The sequence below is a fragment of the Falco punctatus genome (assembly GCF_963210335.1).
Source record: "Falco punctatus genome assembly, chromosome: 12".
Lineage (NCBI taxonomy): Eukaryota > Metazoa > Chordata > Aves > Falconiformes > Falconidae > Falco > Falco punctatus.
In genome coordinates, this window is record NC_137592.1 from 12,514,153 (window position 1) to 12,537,298 (window position 23,146).

The 23,146-nt window shown below is 36.7% G+C and overlaps 1 protein-coding gene across 1 annotated transcript in view; it reads left to right on the forward strand.

Annotated features, from left to right (window-relative positions):
* BIRC6 (baculoviral IAP repeat containing 6) overlaps positions 1–23,146 on the forward strand; it is a 183,342-nt gene that overhangs the window by 87,661 nt on the left and 72,535 nt on the right. Inside the window, 13 exon segments of the mRNA XM_080408146.1 lie at positions 463–590; positions 2,734–3,296; positions 6,283–6,458; positions 6,967–7,063; positions 7,246–7,440; positions 9,278–9,478; positions 10,099–10,378; positions 12,652–12,908; positions 14,104–14,212; positions 14,707–14,928; positions 17,934–18,714; positions 19,634–19,777; positions 21,567–21,696. Of these exon segments, the coding sequence (XP_080264272.1) occupies positions 463–590; positions 2,734–3,296; positions 6,283–6,458; positions 6,967–7,063; positions 7,246–7,440; positions 9,278–9,478; positions 10,099–10,378; positions 12,652–12,908; positions 14,104–14,212; positions 14,707–14,928; positions 17,934–18,714; positions 19,634–19,777; positions 21,567–21,696 (3,283 nt within the window).

The window sequence follows — 23,146 nt, forward strand, 5'->3', positions numbered from 1 at the left end:
CAGGAGTCTCAGAAACACATACTTTGGGAGACAGAAAACACCTGTTATTTCCAGTACTTTCCAGAAAGTACATGGTCTTTTCCAGAACTTAAGCATTGTGCAGTACCATTAATTTAAAGCGCTTACATGTAAATGTGTGGTTTGTGGAAAAACATACAGATTAGCATAGAAACGTATTCTGTGTGAAGTGTAGTCGTACATTGCTGTGAAGAGATCAAGTCTCAAGTTGTAAGAGGAGTCTTAGGCAAAGAACTGAATTATTTGCTTTTTACTCATGGTTAGTGATAGGAAAACAATATAAATTGATATGGAATAGTTCTTATGTGAAAACCTTGTAAAAAAAGCAAGTTAAGCTACATAATAATTTTCTGTTCTTAGAACAAGTTCTTGTTAGATACTACTTAATATTCTTGAAGACATTTCAGTTTTATACAATACTTAATAAAATGCCTTTCCCTCCAGGTTGGGCCAACAGCGACGCAAGCTATGCAAGAGTTTCTTACTCGATTACAAGTGCACCTTTCTTCAACTTGTCCTCAGATGTTCAGTGAATTTTTATTGAAATTAATACATATTCTTTCAACAGAAAGGTAAATCTTAACTTTTTTTTTTTTCCTTTCATGCTCTCTTTGTCTTCAAGATCTATGTGAGTGTCAATTACAATTAAGATGTGGATGTCTCGCCTTGTCATACTGTCAACTTATATATGGATGGAGATCGTAGGTGTTGGGGCAGTACTGCCATCGGGGCCTGGACTGCTTCTGGCATGTGGAAGAGGGCGACTGGAATCCACACACAGCCTCTGTGTGAGAGGGGCAGTGAACAGAGGCATCAACAGTTGTTTGGACTGATCTTATCTAGAGCTAAGATACAAGCCTTGTTAAAGTAATCCTTGAAATAAGGGCACTGTGGAAGAGCTTACCTATTAAAAAGAGAAAAGTACACTGCGAGGCCTCAATTAATGAAAGTTCCTAAAAATTATTTGTAGATTGTGAAAATAATTTGGATGGCTTTTATAACATGGTAGGACTAAAATATGAAATTGCATAATCCTGTTTATGCAACATGCGTGTTCCTTGGGTTTTTTTCTTCTTTTCCTCACCTGACAGTGGAAAACCTCCTCTGCCCCACTGTCCTTCTGGGGCTTATTGACGTGTTTCCCCACTAGTGTAGAGAAATGCTGCTGACCAGGGGAGAGCTAAGAGCTTATGGCTTGTCTTCTACAGCTCTGCTCCTTCAAGGCTAGGTTGGTGGGCACAAGACTGTTGTACAGCAGTACACTGGAAATGTGACAATTGTTTGGTCTGAAGCACCTTAGGAATTGCTGTTTATTTCTGGTATTGATGTTTTGCTCATCCCTAGACAAAGGCTTCCTACAAATAGGGATGAGCTTCCTCAGTTTCTGGCTTCCCAGTAGGTGGCACTTTGGTGTTACCTATTCTTTAACTGCACAGAAAACAGTTTCAGCCTTCTCTAAGAGAGTTTACTTCAGTAACTTCAATTGGATGGGTGGTGTTTTTCAGGTTACATTGATGATCAGTCGCTTAGACAAGAAATGTCATAATTCAGTAAAATCATTATTTCACAGTGGTTCTTGGAACGTGTGTCTGCATGACATAATTTATTTGACTTAAGCTAATGAGAGCACTGAAAGGATAGTTTTTGAAATGTGTTTGATTTTTCTGAGACAAATCAAAGGTGGGACTGAAATGTCATAAAATGGAAGCAAAATATCAGAAAATAGTTTAGATGGTAGTTATTGAAGTACACCATGTCTGGTCAAAGCGTAAGATTGATTATGAAGAAAAGCAGTATTTGTTAGAACTAATTAAATGCCAAATATTTTCTTCAGGGCTATGTCTATAAACTGGTTTGTTCTGTATTTAATTTTAAAATTTATAGTAAAATTAATCGGTGTCAAAAATACAGAGAAATCTATGAAAAATCAGTAACTAATGCTTCAAGAATTAGCAGCTTTGTTTTAAACATACTGATTCAAAAGGTTTAATTTTGTAGCCTGCCAGTATACACATAAAAGTGCTTGGGAAGATAAAATTATCCCTGAAAGAGATGCTATAAGCACCAACCTGTGGCAGTTTGAGTAACTTATCATGGTCTGATGTAGAGTTACTATTTAAATAGCTAAAACCTGACCATTCTTCATTCTACCTCAGGGGGCTGAAACAAAATCCAAAGCCAAAAAACTATGGGAAGAAAAAACACATCATAATTTCCTGTTAGAAAACAAATAATCTTAGTGATATTGAAGTATTAGATCACTTCCTCCCATGAAGTTTCCCTGCAAAGAGGTGAAACTTTTCATCCACAGCTGAACAGGACTGTATTCTAAGCCTATACTTAGAAAATTAACTGGATTATATTTATTTTTTTAAAAAAAATATGGATCCTAGACCTTTTCAAAGGAACCTTAAATCCTTCATGGTATCAGGAAAGCAATAGCATGAGCAGGTCCTACAGACTGTGTAATGACCAGTATATTAAAAATTTAAGAATGCTTGACTTGTGAAAGATGTGATCTGTGCTTCAACACACATTTCTGAAAATGGCTGGATTTTTACTTATTGGAAGTCTAGTGTGCTTTTTGATTCTTAAAAATCAAGCCGCCAAAAAAACCCACTAACAGCCAAACCTATTTAACTTGTTAATATTGAACAATGAAATATCTGGAGGTTTTGTTTCTTTATTTTCTTTTTTTTTCTTTCTTTCTTTCAGGGGGGCTTTCCAGACAGGCCAGGGCCCCTTGGATGCACAAGTGAAACTCTTGGAATTTACCCTGGAACAGAATTTTGAAGTTGTATCAGTTAGCACTATTTCCGCAGTAATTGAGTCTATAACTTTCCTTGTACATCATTACATTACGTGTTCGGACAAAGTGATGTCTCGCAGCGGCTCAGACAGCTCCGTGGGCGCTCGAGCGTGTTTTGGAGGGCTTTTTGCCAATATTATCCGTCCAGGTGATGCTAAAGCAGTTTGTGGAGAAATGACAAGGGATCAACTTATGTTTGATTTGTTAAAGCTGGTCAACATTTTAGTTCAGCTGCCACTTTCCAGTAACAGAGAATATAGTGCCCGTGTTCCAGTAGCAAGCAGTACTACAGACAGTGTGTCTGATGAAGAAAAGGTTTCAGGAGGCAAAGATGGCAATGGAAGCAACCCTAATACTCAAGGATCAACTGCATATGTAGCAGACTTGGTGTTAGCCAACCAACAAATTATGAGCCAGATTTTGTCTGCACTTGGCCAGTGTAACAGCAGTGCTATGGCAATGATTATCGGTAAGTATTTTGTAAATAAAATGGAAGACCTTCTGGGGTGGTGCAACACTTAACACTTCTACAAACTCACTAATTAAGTATAGACATAAAGAACGTATCACAGAAACGACAGGAAAAAAGAGACTGATAACAAGTGAAGGGGGGATAGGTATGTGATAAAAAACTAATATGAGGTGGGAGACAGTACTTAGACATGAATGCGTTTGGCATTTGAATTTGCTGAATCTCAGAATGGTCCATGTTGAAAGGGGCCTCTAGAGATTGTCTAGTCCAACCTCACTGCACAAAGCAGGGTCATCTGAGAGGCAGATTTGCTTAGTACTTTGTCTGGTTGGGCATTTAATTCGCCAAGGGTGGAAACTCCTCAAACACTGCGGGCAATCTGTTACAGTGTTCAATTGTTCTTGAAGTAGAAAAGCCTTTTCCTCAACGTTTAAATGAAATTTCCTGTATTTCAGTCTGTGCCCGTCACATGCCTTTTTTCATTAATTAGGATCAGTCTTTGGTTTGTTCTATAGACACATTACCTCAGTTGTTCTTTATCTGTTGCGTTATTTTCCTTTTTTTAATTGTTTCTGAAAAAGACAAGTTACAGTTGTGGCCTTTGCACAGAATATGTAAAATTTTCTATTCCTCTGTTTTACCAGAAATCGCATCAACAGCATATTCTGGGTGTTCCAGTCATACATTTGTGGGTGGGATCTTTTTACTGCCAACAAGTGAGGAAGCTGATGGTACCTTGAACAGCAAAGTTGCTGTTTGTCAGATATGTACCTAAGGTGCATTTTCTCAGAGAGACTCTCTTTATGTGACTTGCTTGTGACCCGTGATGATAACGTAGAGTTTATTTGCACAAATTAAACCACTGGCTGAAATACCATGGATGTTTGTGGCACGCGCGATAACTGGAAGAACATTTTGCATGATGGGCAAAGAGCTTGCACTCAGTTTCAGGCATAGTAGTAAAACTTTGTTCTCTTTGTAGTGATTCTCTTGTTTTGAAGAAGTATCTCTGGCCTTTTCTGTGCTAGTTTCTTTTAAGCAGGTGTGAAAGTGTTAACCAGTGCTATTACCAGAGAGCAGTATGTTTTTGGGATGAGAGCATGTAAATGTTAGACTTGTGGTTCATTTTGGCATAAAATCAATTGAGGAAAAAGTAGTCATCTCCAGTAGTCAAATTAAACAGCAGGCAGGATTTGACAAGCCTGAATTGCGCTGTTGGAACCTTCCTGAAATTAATTCCAGAACATCTCCTCCTTTACTCTGGGTGGTTGGTGTCATATTGACTGAAAGTTGTTTGTTCTGGGAATGATAGTTTGTTCTGAGTATGTTTCTTTGGACTGAAATTCAAATATTCTTCTCCTCAACTTTGATGTCTTTTTAAACCACCAATTTCTGTCCAGCAGTTGTTTTGCATTTTCAGAAAGGCTATTTGGAAAGATAGTGTTGTTTCAAAATGGTTTTTTCATTGAATTCAGGGGACAGGGCCAGCTGACCCTTCAGTGGATTGCTCTTCCCAATATGTATATTAATAAAGGTTATTGAAACTAATTTGTATGTGTATTTTGGGAAGATGTAACACAGCTATTCATCATTTTCACTTCCTTCATGAAGAATTGTATTAAGCTCTCTTCAGCCAATTTCTATAAAGAAAACATTTCTCGAAGACTGCAGCCAAGGTTATATATGATCCAAAAATCTGTTATCAGCATATAGTAGTAAACATGTGATAACTAGTGCAGCATGCTAGCTACCCAGGGAAGATAAACAAGGGGTTTTCTGCAGATGTGTACTAATAAGTAGTGGCTCAAATTTTGTGCTAATAATGTTAATTTACTGCACCTGGCAGGTCAGCTGGTCCAGAACCAGGGTGGCCTTGAGTAATTCACTTGTCACATTACATTTGTTGGATTTTCTTTTATGACCATTTCGTCTATTAATTTCATTAGGTTTTTATGCTTTGTCATTGACACAGGCATACAATCATACAAGCAACAGTCTTCCCCTCCTATCTTACCTTCTCCTTGCCTCAAAGTCTTCACAGCAAACTCACCTTGGTTGGCTTAGGCTCCATCATTCATTCCACTTAACTTTTCTAGATAGTGCAGAGACTGTCTTCAGACTTTTCCTTGTCTGTCTCCATGCATCCAGTGCTTATCAAGATTATCTTTCTTGACAGCTTAAAGGTGATTAAAGTACTACAGCTGTCAATTCTCTTGCCAAAATGTTTCTGTAAGGCATGTTCCAAAGATCATTTGAACACATTATTTTTTATTGTTATTTGTCAGTATAGCTCCCGTTTCTCTAAATGGAAGGGGATTATTCCATTGATTCCTCCCACTCAAATCTAAAATCACTTTTAAAAGCTCTTCCAGCTTGATGCCATATGCTTTGTAAGACAGTTGTATTTATGGAGGTGATGTCTTCCTTGGGAAGACTGTTCTTTTGCTTTCCATCCTCAATTTCAGCAATGTGTGATCAGTATTGCTGAATATCAATACTCAATAAATACTTGTTAATAAATCCTGAGACATCACTGAGGAGAATTCCAGGAGAGATATTTCTGATAGGAATATGTGTTAAACATTTGGGGATTTTTGGCTGACAAGTGTACTTCTATTATTATCTGAAAAAAATCTTTAATACCTGTTAGTTGCTTCTGGCTAGGAATGATTCTGATTCTTGTAGTTCTTACTTGATTTCCTTCGCTAATTACACACATTTCTATGGTCTTACCTAACTTGGGTTTCAATTCCCTGAGTTCCTGCATTAAGTCTTCCTATTTATACTGTAAAGAACATAGTATATATCTGGGAACAGTGATAGTAATTTATATGATCCTGAAAACTGGCCCATTTGTAGTTTGTGAAATCCATGTGAACATTTAACTGAGAAGAAGTTTAAATATCCTTGAGTTCTCTTATGTGCTGTAATGGTTTGTTAGATCTTGGTTTCTGACCTATCAACTGTTTCTGTTTTCACTAAGGTGCAAGTGGCTTACATCTCACTAAACATGAAAACTTTCACGGTGGCTTAGATGCAATATCAGTTGGAGATGGGTTGTTCACTATCCTGACCACGCTTAGTAAAAAAGCAACAACCGTGCAAGTGATGCTTCAGCCGATTCTTACCTACATGGCCTGTGGGTACATGGGAAGACAGGTAAGTTCCTTGCTGTGCTTCAAGGGAATTATAGATTAGTTGATACTGTAGTCAATAATAAACTCAGAAAACTAAACAGAAGTTAGGAAGCCTTCCTCCATTGGCCATGGTAGAGGGAGAGAGGGTTTGTATAAGGACATTTTGATATTCCAGTAAATGTTCCTGGCTAAAGGTTTGAAGATGGGTTGAATATTTTATTATGTGCAGGTGGGAAACACATTTATTGTGTTCATAGTAGTGGGTATTTAAAACGCTCAGTATTCTTATTTCCCTTCAGCTGCTTACTGCTGGCAGTTTGATCTTTTCCTTACCACAAAGACTTCTCCTACATAAGGAGTGAAACATGCGGAACATGGTATTGCTATTTTGTGGCGGAGAGGTCAACTGTGGTGGCATTTCCTCTCTGGGATTTTCGCCTACTAAAAGGGGAGGCTGAGAGCAGTCATGCATATTTTTGTCATACTAATTTTGTATGAAACCATGTATTTCTTAACTGGCTTTCTTGTAGGGTTCTCTCGCCACTTGTCAGTTATCTGAGCCGCTGCTTTGGTTTATTTTACGAGTGTTGGATACAAGTGAGGCACTGAAGGCTTTCCATGATATGGGTAAGGATGTCTTTTAACTGCATTATGTAAAAGGTTTATTGTAGATTTTTTTGACACTTAAAGAAAGAGTATAGATGTGTGTCTGGAGGAGCAAATTTACTAAATAGGCCTTTGCTTGCTTAGAATCTGTTGCATGCTTCTGAACAGTGTTGGTTTTTTTTCCCTGTGCCCGCTATACACAGGTGGTGTTCAGCTTATTTGTAACAATATGGTAACGAGCACAAGAGCTATTGTTAACACAGCAAGAAGTATGGTTTCAACTATTATGAAATTTCTTGATTCTGGTCCCACCAAAGCAACAGATAGCAGTTTGAAAGCTAGAGTCCTAGCTTCTGAGCCTGATAATGCAGAAGGAATTCACAATTTTGCACCTCTGGGTAAGTAACACTACTTTCTTTTACATTAATATCCACTTGTCATTTGAATCTTTATCAAGTTCTTAACAAAAACTATTGTGACGGTGTCAAATGATGCAGTACTATTAAATCTTCTAAACAGAGAGGTTGCTGGTGTTTCAAGACGATGTTGGGGGAGGAGGTTAGCCCCTCCTCCACAGGTAATAAGGTTGTGTGGATAGAGGAAAGAAGGAAAGGGAGTGATCTATATCTGATGTAGTCATGCATCGAGGTGGGCCCCTTCCTTCTCCCCTGGGTCAAGGGAATACCCAGTTCCAGCTGACCATCTACCACAGACACACTAAGGCTCACTGACTTCACTTACAGCACATCAGGTTCGATGGAGCTGTTAAGAGAAGCACAGCAAAGTTGGGTGACACAGAATGAGCCCGAGCTGTGTCCAACAGAGAGGCTGGAGCATAGGGCTGATACTGCTGATGCTGCTCTCGCACCTGCACCTGATTGCATCAAACTTTTGTTAGAATTGCAATGCTGTTTTGATATCACTACAATGGCTGCCAGTTAACTAAAATGCATGTGTTTTAAGATGTAGATGTACTCTTCATATCTTACAAAGGCTCCTTTTCACTAGTAATGTCTTAATCTTTTCTGTTGCTGCCCACTAGCCTAGCGTAGTCTGTGAATGTATTCACACACTGTCCCTCACTGTCAAGAGGGAAGAAGGAAAGGATTATTTTTAAAATTTCTGGAAAAATTGTCAGACCAGAGAGAAATCTATTCAGACATGTCATTTAAATTTAAGAGTGTCAAAAATAGTGATTTTTTTTTTTAAAAAAAAAAAAGCACCACAGAAAAAGATTTATTTGTCAGAATAGGGGCAGAATAGGGGGCCATTAGACGTCATCTACTTTGACCTTCGTGAATTCCTAAAAGGTAAAATTAAGAATCCTGCAAATGTTGGTACTTCATTACTTTGAGTAGTAAAAATCATAAGCATATATGGTGGTGAATTCTTGTATGTCTTATCTTCCAACTTGCAAAGTGCCTGAGTTCTTCGTGTTCTGCTGTGAGTGCATCTATCTTCATTTTTTACTTTGTCAGTAGTGTGCTTTTGAAATTAACCTTCTGGTTGTCCTTAGTTACTACACTCTCATTCTCATTATGTAGTGTTCTCTGAGAAATGAACTTTATTCATTTGGGATGAAAATCTATCAAAATATGTCCAGGAATTCATCTCCAGCTGCTACTAGGCATTCAGTCATAGGGCCAGGCTAGAGCTACTTTGAAGTGAAACACCCCAAGTACCTGTAGTTTGACCAGCACAAATCTGTGCCATACTATTTACTAAAGAAGACATAGCCTAGATACTTCCTATTTCACTCTTAAGTCATGCTAAGATTAAAAAAATAAGTAGGTCCTGTGATAAGGCTTTTTGATTGCAGACTTTGATTATAAAGTCATTGATGTTACCATTGTAATATTTGAACCTTTAAAGCCTTCATTATATTATCATTAACTGTGCATTAACTGAGTTCAAGTGCTAAGCATACTGTTCAACCTGCACCTTTTTGGTTGGTTTGTTTTTGTAATGAACTCTCTTGATAGGAAGTTTAGGATTTTGGTAGCAAGTGTCCCCTAGCAAATTTTCGAGCACCTGCATATGTCAACTGCCAATGTAAAACAGGCTGAGTATAAGAAAAATACCTCAGCACTTGTCATTATTGATAACATCCCAAGTGTAATAAACCGAAACAGGTGAGAAAACTGCGGGTAATGCTTTTTTTGGTTCAGGTTGTAAGTTAATCTGGGTTTTATGGATAAACATTAATAATCTATGTTACTGGTGCTGTTTTTGAAGGTTCAATTACCTCAAGCAGCCCCACTGCCCAGCCGGCTGAAGTGCTGTTGCAGGCTACTCCTCCCCACAGGCGCGCTCGGTCTGCTGCATGGTCCTACATATTTTTACCTGAGGAAGCTTGGTGTGACCTCACGATTCACCTTCCCGCGGCTGTGCTGCTCAAGGAGATCCACATCCAGCCTCATCTGGCCTCTCTGGCAAGTAAGTAGATTCACTGACATGGATACCGGTTTGAAAATTTGAAGGGTAGGATTTAGATGTGATACGGAGTATAATCAGAGGAACTAAAGTGGAGAGGTTGTTTGAAATACCCCTGTGAAATAAGTTGAAAAACTTGTTCGTTGTACTTACCTTGAGAATGGAAGGCCTTGCTTCTGCCTGATTTCTTCTAGCTTAACACATGTCTTGTGGCATCCATGTTAAAAACACCAAAAACCTGTGTCAAACTTCTCAGAACTTTCCCTAGTGAGAATGGGATATGGGTCAGGGGTCTTCAGGCAAAATGGTTTTGCTGGAATAAAGCATGAGATTTTCAGCTCTTACTGTTGTAGCCCTGCTAGGGAAATGTGCATTTACACTGACAGGACTTTTTCTTCATCTTAAGTCTTTTAAACAAACTGTACACACCATGTATCAAAATGCTTACGCCTTTTTGCATATACCGTCGCACAGGTCAAATGCTCCGGCTGCAGTTCTGTAGTAGCGTTTGCCTACCATCATTTCAATCATCTCGTTCTGTATCTTTAACAGGTTTTAACACTTAAAATTCAAACCGGTACAGATTTTTAAATTGTGTTGCACCTTCTTGTCTTACTCTGTAGCTTGCCCATCGTCAGTATCTGTTGAAATAAGCGCAGATGGTGTCAATATGTTGCCTTTGTCAACTCCTGTTATCACAAGCGGTCTCACCTATATAAAAATCCAGCTGGTAAAAGCTGAAGTTGCCTCAGCTGTCTGCCTTCGCCTCCATCGCCCTCGGGATGCCAGTACACTCGGCCTTTCTCAGATCAAACTGTTAGGCCTCACTGCCTTCGGGAACACCTCGTCTGCAACCGTCAACAATCCGTTCCTTCCCTCGGAGGATCAGGTCTCTAAAACAAGGTAAGGTTCTAGTATCAACGGCCAGAGGGATGTTTGTGCCAGGTCATGGGTTGGGGTGGTTTTATGATGTTTTCTGCTCTGAGTCAGACCTTTCAGTAGCAAACTGTATTCATGAGTACCTGGTTTTCGTAGTTGAATTGTAGCAGTTCCAGAATCTATTTCGAATATCTTGGAAAACTTGCTTTTCCCCCCCTTATTTTCCTGTGCTTTTTTGGCCTTTTTTTTTTGTTTTTTTTTTACAGAAGGCAGATGTAAGCAGTACTTTTTAACCTGCCTGTGTAAAAGGGGATGTTTCACTATGGCAGTGATGAAAGTGTACAAAGCACAGGAAAGCATTTATTGTTACGTTCTCTGTTTTTAATGGGTAGACAGTTGTCAAAAAAACTTGAAGTAGCAACATATTTCTTATCCCTACTGAAGTCAACAAAGTTACATAAGTATTGAAGCAGGAATAGAAATAGGACAATGGGATGTGTTGTGGAAGTCGTATCTAATATTGCTGTTTGCAAACACTTGAGAAATAGGAACTGAATGTTGTTACAATTCTGGCATATCAGCAAGATTCCTTTGCAAAAGCTTTTATTTGGCTAAGTGGCATCTTTAGTTTCGTACTCATTTTTAAAATAATAACAAATAAACCCATAAGGATTAAAAAAAAAAAGCGTTAGAGTTCAACTTTAATTTAATGGGTGGGGTTTTGAGATTTCCCGATTCTTAATTTAGCTTACTACATTGTAAAAATTCATTATTTTTTGAAATATTTAATCTTCGAACCTTAATTTTGAAAAGAGAGCCTGGGAAATTCTTTTCTTCTTTTGCTGGGAAAAAAACTGAGAGAATAAGTAAGTCTGGAGAACATGAATCCTGTCCAGTGTATATTGGATAAAAGCTGTATAACTGAAATTGTTCTTCGATGTTGAAGAGCAGCAAAACAAATTTTCGTAGCCAAATTATACTGTTGTTATATTTGTACTTCAGAAAAGGTTATGTTAAAGTCACACAAAAGTAATCGGTATCTGAAGAAAGAAGGTGAGTGTATATTCTTGATGTCTGGAAATCTTTCATTGTGGCTTTCAGCTTAGTTTTATAACTATCTCAGAGTAATGGTAGTAATATGATAGATGTATTCAATAAACGTAGATACAATTTTAGTTTAGCCATTACAGAAAATTTGTTCTTTTCTAAAATGATAAATGTTTAGGAGTAAATGATTCCTGAAATAAAGTAGTAAACTATGCAAGTTTGCCCTTTTTTTGAGCTATGGGAGGTAGGTTAACTTGCTTTCACAGCTAACCTTGCTAGTTTAGAACTTGTCAGGGAAATGACGCCATTTATTTCACATGCAACTTAAGATTGCCGTCTCATTCATAATGCTAGTTTAAACAGCACTGTAGTGTATTTTTATGAATAAAGTCTAGCTTATCTGTTTCCAAATGGATTCAATTACAGTTTGCTTACTTCTCAAGATTTGTTTTTAAAAGGAATACAGAACAGTATTATTAAAGAACAAGACACATGGGAGAGATGCAGTGGCTAACAGGTTTTAATTTCTACACTTTTTGTGTGTGCTTTTAAAATCAGGTTCAGTAAGGTTCACTGTCATTTATTGTAGATGTATATGACCCTAAAAGTTTGTAATGTCAGGGAAGCTGTGCAGGGGTATAATTGTAATGCCAAACACTATTGCAGAATATTGGCCTTACATGTGAATAAATCCAGTGGTGCCGAAATGAGGCAGTGTGATGTTTCATGTTTAACATTTATGTTTTGTCCAGCTCCTTTTAATTTTTAAAAAAAGCAACAAACAAACCAACAAACCCTAACAAAACAAAGCAAAAATTAATCCCCAACCAAAAAAAATATTCCAAAATACAACAAAAAAACCCCACACACAATACCACACCTGCCCTCTACCATCCCTCTGTATAAACACCCTCCCCTGCACCTTCTCCTCAGTAGGTTGGCCCTTTTGGAATAAATACATATGTGAATCAAGAAATATTGAGAAACTTTAGTAATAAAACTTGCAGACTCTTAACTCTTCCTACCCACAAACGCTTCCTTTCTTAAACCAATGATTATGACAACATTACTAATGTATCTTACATTTTAGTCTTAAATTCAGTCATTCTAATTTGCTTTTCCAGATGATGTCTGATCATGTCATAGCAGTTTTCTTCAGTACTTGCCCTAGAATCTAATACTGGTAGTTACGTTATAGATTAAAATAATAAAGATGAGCTAATGTATCATTTTCTTGTTTTCCTTTTCAGTATCGGATGGTTAAGGTTACTACACCACTGCCTCACTCACATAAGTGATTTAGAAGGAATGATGGCTAGCGCTGCAGCACCCACTGCCAACCTGTTGCAGACATGTGCTGCTTTACTGATGTCACCTTACTGTGGTATGCATTCTCCAAACATTGAGGCTGTGCTTGTAAAAATTGGGCTTCAGTCCACCAGAATAGGCCTAAAATTGATTGACATTCTTCTAAGAAACTGCTCAGCATCAGGGAGTGATCCTGCAGGTGAGTGCAATGTTTTTCTTTTCAGATTTTGCTTAAAAATACTGCTCGTATAAATGAACAAGTATAGTAGAATTGTGTGTTACTTCTCTGATTCTGAAATTGGTTTGCCATTGTGTTTTGTTATGCTTCTAAGTATCATAATCTTCATATGTGGGCAGTTCTACAACAGTAAAGCAGTGCAACCAGGGTTGTTTTGATTTTTTCTGTAGAACAGATAATTAGGTGAATGTTTTGAAGACACATTATTAGGGCATGCGATATATCCAAAGTGTGTCTTACTGTAGATACTATGTCTAGATGTTTCAGGATAAAGAGCATCCATGACTAGTTTTAAGGAAAACAAATGCAGCAACATTTGGGCAGTAATCGTCTGTAGGACAGTATAAATTCTGAACGGCACCAAGTGTTGAAAAATATTTACAGGTGGAGGTACATAATCAAGACACTTGAACGACAAAGCCATGTCCCACAGAGACATTTTGCAGTAGCTTTTCTGCTAATGCGTTGGGGGTTTTGTATTAATGATTCCATACTACTTTGCTGTTTTCTGGTTTTTAAATTAAATAAAACTGAATTCATATTTTTCGTGTTTTGTGGTTGGTGATACTAACAGAAAACACTCTTTTCAACATGGCTTCCATGACTTATTTTGCCATGGGTTAATGGTTCAGTGTAACCTACTGTCTTTTGCTGGAATGCTGTTAGATAAGACAGTAGTTTCCTACAAGGTAGGAGGTGAACACAGTGAGTAGATGATAAATAGAAAATAATCTAAGGAGATCTTCAGCCTTAGTCTCATTGATGGAAATTGGAGTTAAATAAGCTTCCATTTTGAAATAAATGTTTGCTTCTGTGAAGCATGAGGTTTGACAGTTACCTTGGAATTCGTCATGTCTTTGGAATATGTTGAAGGAAATCCTACTAGTTAAACCTTTTAAGTCCTGGATCTGACGAATGTCGCAATGATTTTTCATTTCATAGTAAGGCTGAACATTGCATTGAACATACAAAATGCACAGTTTTGGCATAGTGGTGAATATTGCATCCTTATGTTAATGACAAAACTCAATACAATGTTAATATTGCAGTTCTGTAATAATTTCATTAGTACTCTTAAAAATATGTATGTAAGTACTTGTATTATTTCCCCTCCCCTTTTTTGTTTGTTTGTGTTTTTTTTTTTTAATGCGGCAAGATCTGAATAGCCCTTTACTGTTTGGAAGATTAAATGGTCTCTCTTCTGACTCCACAATAGACATTCTTTATCAGCTTGGAACAACTCAAGACCCTGGAACAAAAGATAGGTAATGTAATTTGAATTGTCATGTGGAAACATATACAACAATAATCTGCTAAATAGTGGCTTGATATTACTGCACAAAACCAGACTTTTTGAAATCTGATAGTTATGAGATAGCATGAAAAATGCAGAAATCTAAAGAAGCTTTCCAGCTTTCCCTCCTAGCTCTTTGCATCCTTTGCAGAGAATGCTGTTCCTCTTTTTTGCTCTTATAAAAGTGGTAATTCTGTTGTTTGTCTTCTGTCTCAAATACTTAGAACTTGGGTACCTGCTGTAGAAAGTTTACATTTGGCTGTCCAAAATGATAAATGTTTTTTATTAATTTTTTTCCCTGTTAGTGATTTAAGTCTTGAGAAAACATATTTTAGGCTCATTCTTGAACTTTGATTCAAAGGAAGAGATAAATGTGTAAATCCGACTACAAAAAGACAGCAAGATAATTTGGGTTTGAGTGTTTCTTTGACCCTTTGTAATGTACCGTATCATCTTGCCTTCCAGAATTCAAGCATTGCTGAAATGGGTCAGTGATTCCGCAAGAGTTGCAGCTATGAAAAAAAGTGGCCGGGTCAGCTACATTTGTCCAAATAGCTCAACAAGAGAGTATGGTCTTTTGATGCCATCTCCTTCGCATTTGCATTGCGTAGCAGCAATTTTGTGGCACAGTTATGAATTGCTTGTTGAATATGATTTACCAGCGTTGCTGGACAGAGAGCTGTTTGAGTGAGTAAAGTGAACTTTTCCACCTCCTACTTTTTATAACTGAATTATTTTTGTTCACTGAAATGATACAACTTGAAGAATGCTCGTTGTGAAATTTTAGTGGAAATGGCCATCCCTGAAGCTGATTGGTAGAGTGATTACTTAAAAGGTATTTTAAAAGGTAGTTTTGTAGTTCTAAACTCAAAACTGCACTTCACATATTCCAGGTATAATTGTGTTTAAAAACAAAAATTTGAAACAAAACAGCAAATTCAAAAATGTAAAAGGTAAACCATTGGCATGTTTTTGTTTGTGGTTTTTTTAAATGAATAACTCTAGGCTGTTCTTGTTGAAATTGTTTGCAGTAACTTCCACAGTACCTATAAATCATGATCTTCATTAGTATCCTGTTATGTAAGCATTTTTTTATTACTTATGGTATCCAGTATCTATAACTGATAGCCAAGAACTAGGGCATGGGAGGATTTTTTTTTTTTGGAGTTAGAACTTTTGTTCTAGTTAGTCTGATTTGAAAGAAACAAAGCACCAAATCTTGAGTGAATCTTGAGCTGTGATTTGCTGGATGTTGCTGGATTCTAAAGAAGGATTCACCCTAAACACCAGATGTGTACTTTTAAGCAACTCCAGATTGAAAATATATGACCTGACATTCTTCATTTATGTTGCTTAACCATCTCTTCTGTTGAAACAAAACGAAAAAGAGAAGCCACATAGCTTTGTTTCACAACCACAACGGTATTATAGAAGCAGAGCTGTTAAATTCCTCTATCTAGTAAAGTGTCTTTCATTTGTACTATTGAACACAATTCCAGTTAGTGAAAGGAACTTTGACAGCACCTAATTTTGTTGTTGCCCTTAAGAAATGTTCCATCATCTTAAGAAACATCATGCTGTCTCCTTTAGGCACAGTCAAACATTCGAACACTGGGAAATGTACAATTTACGGTTCTTGGCATAAGCGTACAGAGCTCTTGTGTGTGTGCAACATGACAGTCTTTAGATACATGACTACAAGCTAGACCTTTTCCAAAAATACTTCAGTGATGCTGTTATATAAATAATTGTTAATTCACTATAAGCTTGTTCATTTTGGTAATCAATTTAAGAATTTTAGATTGCAGGTCAATCAGTCTTTCAGCAATACATTTTAACAGAATTACATTTTCAGGATACATCTTAACATTTGAAAAGGAAGAACATTAATAAAACTACACTTCCAAAAATGGATAGCCCATTTAGATTTATACTAATATAAAAGTGAATTTTAGAACTGAATTCCTGTCTTTTGGAGGGAGCATATGTTTTCATCACAGGACAAAAAGCAGAAATACTAATAAAACTATTGTACCTAGTTGAGTATGCATGTTGCAGTATAGCCCTATTCCTCTACCTCCTGCCAAATCAAACTATAATTCATATCAACCAGCATCTGGAGAGAATTATAAAATACATTTTTAATAAATACAGAAGAATTATTGTCAGACTTGCATAGGTAAATAATTCTTTTAATGAAAATAACTTCTCATTTGTATTCCTTATCCTCTTTGATATTGTAACTTTTGAAATATTTTCATTGATTCCAGCTATAACTCCTGATTTCTCTTCCATGTGATATTTCACTTTTTTCTTGGATGTATTTTCCCGTCATCCCCATTTTCCATTTCAATATTTCTGCTGTGGCTGATGGATACCGATTTATTACTTAGTTATTTTTTAATACCTAGTTGGAAAAGAATCTTGTTTTTCATAGAGCATGAACTTACCCAGAAATTTCTGGCAGAAGGATTCTGTGAATATATAGTTTGAGAAGAGTTTAAGTGTAACTTTGTGATACGTGGACTTTGGGAAATTGTGACTCTCTTCCCAAAGTTATGGGTCATTTGGTCACTGAGCTGACTTTTTAGTGTTTCATTTTGGAGAGGGCTTTTTATCAGTCATTCACTGGACTGGTGATAAAGGTAACTTTTTATTAGACCCATGTTCTGTTCGAGACCCTTATACTAAGCATAGAATAACACTTCCATCCAGAAGATGTAGAAACAATCCTTGTCTTCAAATGGGACTGTGATATATGATGATACATCCAAACTTCTTTAAAAACCTAACATTGAAGTGGCACGAAGCGTGCATTCACCTCTGTATGTAAAGGTTAAGATAACGTAACTCTATGGGGTCAAGGTACTGTGAATGCAGTTCAGAACATTGTGGGGGTTTTTTAAATAATTCAGCTACTCTGAACAAGTCTGTATGAAAAAGTTATTATTTCAGTATTTGAAAAATACTCCTGAAATTTAAGCTGAATAATATAAGCTAAACTAGCTTTTGCATTCATATGCCTTGGATTAGCATTCTGTGAGATAGTGTTTAGATGGAAGTGAGTTCAAAGGTGGGTGAGATTTTAATATCTCGAAGGAATAATTCTGTTGTCAACTCATGTCCAAAATTCAGGTTGAGTAACGATGGTGAGGGTAACATCATTCAACAAGATTGTTGCTGCTTTCATTGTTTTGCAACATCTTTAGGTAGAACTCAAATAAAGCATATTTTAAATTTTTTTTGAAAGCACATTAAAATACTTCAGTTCTTACAAAGGATTAAGAGAGCTTTATGTAAATGAGTGTGTGTGCACGCATGTCTGTGATTCTAATATCTGCAGCTTGCTGAGTTGAAGGCACGAAGAAGTTGCAGTTGGGTCAAAAATGCATAAATTATGTGGTAACTGTCAAAAAACTGAAATTCTGTTTTTCATGTGCAGCATGCTTACATCTATTTTAAATACACTACGATGAAAGAAATTTAAACATACAGTTGAGGAATGCCTTTTGTGTAATGAGTATCCTGCTGATACTGTGATCCAAAAGAGACTTTCAAGCTCAGCATAGTGTGTTTTACAACAGCTTCTGCGATAGTTAATCATAATCACGTAAAGTTGTTTTATGAACCAGTTAAGAAAAGGGAATATGAGTGGCAAACTGTGTGTTGACATGATTTTCTGTCTTCTGCAGGTCACTGTTTAACTGGTCCATGTCTCTTCCCTGCAACATGGTTTTGAAGAAGGCTGTTGATAGTTTGCTTTGCTCAATGTGCCACATCCACCCAAATTATTTTTCCTTACTCATGGGGTGGATGGGTATCACTCCTCCTCCAATGCAGTGTCAACACAGACTGTCCATGACTGATGACAGCAAAAAGCAGGACCTTAGTTCATCTTTAACAGATGACTCTAAAAACGCACAAGCCCCTCTTGCACTAACAGAGTCTCACCTGGCTACTCTTGCTGCCTCATCTCAGTCTCCTGAAGCTACCAAGCAATTATTGGACTCAGGTTTGCCTTCACTGCTTGTAAGAAGTCTTGCTAGTTTTTGCTTTAACCATACTTCTAGCTCTGACTGCACTGCACAATCAACGGATATCACCCAGGACAGGCTCAGGAGGCATCACGTTCCACAGCACTTTAATAAAATGCCTATCACAGCAGACCTGGTTGCTCCTGTTCTCAGGTTTTTGACAGAAGTTGGCAACAGCCATATGATGAAGGATTGGTTGGGTGGCTCTGAAGTCAATCCTTTGTGGACAGCACTTTTATTTCTGTTGTGCCATTCTGGTGCTACTTCTGGAGGACACAATGTGACGGCACAACAGGCTAGTGCAAGATCTAGCTTGCTTTCTTCAACTGTAACAACAGGGTTGACCACTCAGCAGCGGACAGCAATTGAAAATGCAACGGTTGCGTTCTTCTTGCAATGCATCTCTTGCCATCCTAATAACCAGAGACTTATGGCACAGGTGAGAGAGAAAAAAAAAAAAAAGATTTTAATTTCTTTATTAATAACTACAGCCAACATGCGAAACTTCTTACTTTTTATAGCTTTCTTTCAAATAACTTTTTTTTTTGTCATTGACTGGAAAAAATTTATATTAAAATTGTTAGCTTGTTAGTCTGACTTAAAAAAGTATAAAAATGTTTTGGCATGGCCATCCAGTCCTACGTATAGTTTTGTATTCTTCTTGGTTTAGAGGAATAAACTTTAAACCAAAATCCAAAGTACTGTATTTAGTTGGATAGGTCTAAAATCTTCTGAAATGGAATTTGAAAATCAAGCTTCATACACATCTTCTATGTTAGTAACTTGAGATTTCCAGGTAAAATTGCTTGTGCAACCATGTACCCTGTGCAGTCTGTGACCAGGGAAATGCGGGCTGTTGCAGAATATGGCTTTGCGTTTGACATTCTAGTGCAAATTCAGGTATTTTTCTCACATTTGTTAACCTTGCAGACCTAGCTGGATAAAAGTGTAATTAAGAAATGATTTTTCAACATTAAGAATGACAATGTCCTGGGAACAGGTGGACTTCAGTAAAAAAATTTGGTACCATTCTCTGTTAATGGCTGGTAGTAATACTGCATTATGCAGTGGGAAATTTTTGCTTTAGGAAAAGCTATTTTTTAAATACTTTTTATCTTCATTTTTTTATCTTTTTGAATGGTCTATGCATTTACAATTACTTTGATGCTGAAGTTAGTTTTTTCATCTAAAAAATCCCTTAATTTGCTGCTAATATTTTCTTTAGTGGTGCTCATTTCTGATCTGGTTTGAATAACTGGAAGGTAGATCTTGTACTGCCTATTATGGCTGTGTAGAGCTGTATTTTAGAGATCTAAATGTAGAAACATATTAAATCTGATGTCATTTTGCATTCCCAGGTTCTCTGTGAATTGTTCCAGTCCTCTCCTCAGCGTGGGAACCTCCCAACCTCTGGAAATATTTCAGGATTTATTAGGAGGCTTTTTTTGCAGCTGATGCTAGAGGATGAGAAAGTAACTTTATTTCTTCAGTCCCCGTGCCCAGTAAGAATTTTTGATATCTGTGTGGTGAATATGGAATAAATTTAGCCTTTAAAAAACCCAAAACTGGGTATATTCAACTTTGAAATGTAACATGGCAGCTTTTCCTACTGTACACGTTGCAGAATTTTGGAAAGGAATGTGTGGGTGCATTGTAACTCAGTGTTTTAAAAGAAAATTTAAGGCACTGTTATAAGACAAAGCCATCTTGTTGAAAATATGCTGCTTCTGAAAGAATTGACAACTGAAATTTATCTTGTGGAATACTTTTTAATAGTATCCTTATACATTAGCAGAAAAAACAGATAAAAGTTCTCATCCTTCCAGCAGTTCTTCATTCAGTTTCTTTAAGAAACAGTCATGGTTTTGATCCTTCAGAATTGGCAAAGAATCTTTAGCATTAGCCAAAGCACCATGAATAAATTCTTGAGTGACAAAAGCAGATGTATGCTTTTATAATTCCACATGCTTCACCAGAACACAATTGTAATTAATGACTGAAGTGCTATTTTCTCAGTTGAAGGCTGTGAATAAAGGAATATAGGAAAACCAGAACTTAGTAAAAGATCTGGTACTCCCGTACAAGGAAGAGTTTTCTGCTTTGGTTTCTGCTGTTCTTACTACATCTCAGAAGTACTACGTGAGATAATGACAGGGAAACTAGAGCGTATAGTATAAAACAGAAAAGGAGGAACAAATAGAATTTTAGCACAAACTTAAATGTTTTGGTTTAACCTGGCTGAGATTGTTAACGTGGCCATTGGCAATGTGAGGGTAACATCAATTTGCTAATAATTTGGTTTACATACAACAGATTTTTTTATCTGCTTTTACGTATTTAGTGACATTCTGTAAAAATATCTTGAAAATAAGTTGTCAGGGAATTCGGTTTGTTCTGTTAAAAACACACAGGAACAGTCTGTCCTTACTGAGGTGATTCCTCCTCTACTATCCAAAGACAAACCTTAAAAATAATGTTTTATGTGGAGCATATATATCTAGTATATCCAACAACATAACCTTTCAAAGACCAGATCCCCATTTTTAACTCAAGTTCTTACTAAAACTGTATTTTAGAAGTTAAATTCTGATTGTCATCAATTGTTAAATAAATGCTTTTGATAGTATTGCACAACAGTAAGTTGGTCCTGTATGTGAATATTAGTAGACAAGTCTGACAGTAGGAGGAAGGGATTAAGTGGCACTGTCATTGCAGAAAAGCCTGTAAAAGGTTACTGCAAGCAAAGAATGATACAAAATGCAGAGAGAACTCAGACTACAATATGTTATGATGCAATGTTTTAACTGGTAGTGACTTTGTTATCCGTTACAATAGCAAAAAGTAGATACGAAGTCCAGAATAAACTTCATACTAAAGTCAGAGCAATAGAGGAATTATCTTTCTGTAGTCCAAGTATATTGTGATTTTCCTAATTTAACTTCAGAATTAAGTTTTAATTTCATAAATAATTGCAAATCTCAGACACTCAATTTTTCTCTCATAGACAGATAAGTAAAATAATTGGGTTTTTAAAAACAAATACAGTATCATACTGTTTCTGATCCTAAAAATATTCTAGGCTTTTGAAGCAAATTCTTTTGAGTTAAAAAATTAAACTTGTCCTGATTTGATGCATTTTTACTGTATATCTCCAAAGTTGAAGGATACGTCAGTTTTTTAGCACACTAAAGATTTAGTTTTATTTAGCTGAGTTAAATTTATAAGAACCAAGTGTTTTGACTGTATCATTCAAAAATAAGTTATGTTAAATGCTGACTTTTTTCCTTTCAGCTGTACAAAGGTAGAATTAATGCTACTAGTCATGTAATTCAACATCCAATGTATGGAGCTGGACACAAATTTCGTACTCTTCACTTGCCTGTCTCAACAACTCTAGCAGAGGTTCTTGATCGCGTGTCAGGCAAGTTTGCAGTAGTTCATATTTTAATTTTTTTTAAGGTACAGTTTCAAAAAAAACCCCCAAAAAACAACCCCAAACCAAAATGAAAAAACCCACATAAACTGTGTTATGTCTAACAAATATTTGCAGCGTTCATCCGTAATTGCCAATTATGAAACAGTGGTTTAAGTTGTAAGCTTTTCCATTTGCCTTACATATTGTGTGTAAAATGCACTTCTACTAGTCAAAGGCTATTTTTTCCTTCTATAAAACTGAGGTGGGGAAGGTGGGATATTTTTTTCAGGGTTTTTTTGGTTGGTTGGGAGTTTTTTGGTTGGTTGGTTGTTTTGGGGGTTTGTTTGCTTTTTAGTATTAAGGTGTTCTCAAATCTCTCATAGGGTATTTGAAAAACCATACAAATCATACTCCAAATATCAGTCTTTAAAATGATGTCTTAATCTTAAAATTAGTCACACCTTGAACTTCAGTGTTTTTTTAATACTTCAGAAAACAGAACTATATGTTACAGGTGAGGGTTAGTGATCTTTTTTTAAACACAGTTAGAGTAGAATTCGTACTAAAGGTATCATGTCCATGCCAGAGCTCTCTAAAAATTTGTTAGGTCATGTTACATCAAAAATCAGTTTTAAGTGTATCTAATCTAAAAAACAAAAGGGGGGGCGGGGAACTCCAGCACTACTTCTTTTGCTCTTAAGATGTGTATCTCAGTAATAGCAAAGAAAAGTCAAGGATCATCACAGCAATTATGATTTTGCCGTATTGCAGATATGTGTGCATTTAGCTGCGCACTCATCTGACTAGGTATGTGTGTTCTTATATGTAGATATGTTTGTATGTGTAATTTCTTGGAAGTCGGTGTAGATCAGCTTTCAATTTCTGAAGCAGATCTTCATGGACTTCAGAGGAACTATTGCTTTTTTTATATCTACTGAAAAACTTTACAGCGAAATTATTAATGGATTCATTAGGACAATAACTATGTTACTTAACGAGGTGATAGAAGGACTGTAATGGTATTTGGCAGAATACTAGAAGAACAAGATGTGCTTGGGATTTTAATTAAAAAATAGTGAATCCCAGGAAAATGCTTGAAGCTTATTTACCAGGGAATAGTTTGCTATTTCTGATAGAATTCTGTATTCAGTTACTGTCCAGACAGTGTCATGTGTGGAATGTGACTAAGTCTTTAGATCTTTGCACAATTTATGGTCAGAATTACTGTAATGGGTGTGTTAGTCACTGGGTAGGAGGTAGGGATAGTTGTTGAGCAGTGACATAAACTGTACTGAATAGCTGCCTTAGGTGGTGTGTTGGGGTCAGCTTGATAGCCAGTGCTAATAGGGACTGGGGAGGGGAACGGGATGATGTGATACACGCTAATGACTGTAACGGAAATTGATCAAATGCTGACTTTGTAGGGCACCATAATTTTGGGTTTTGCTACATAAAT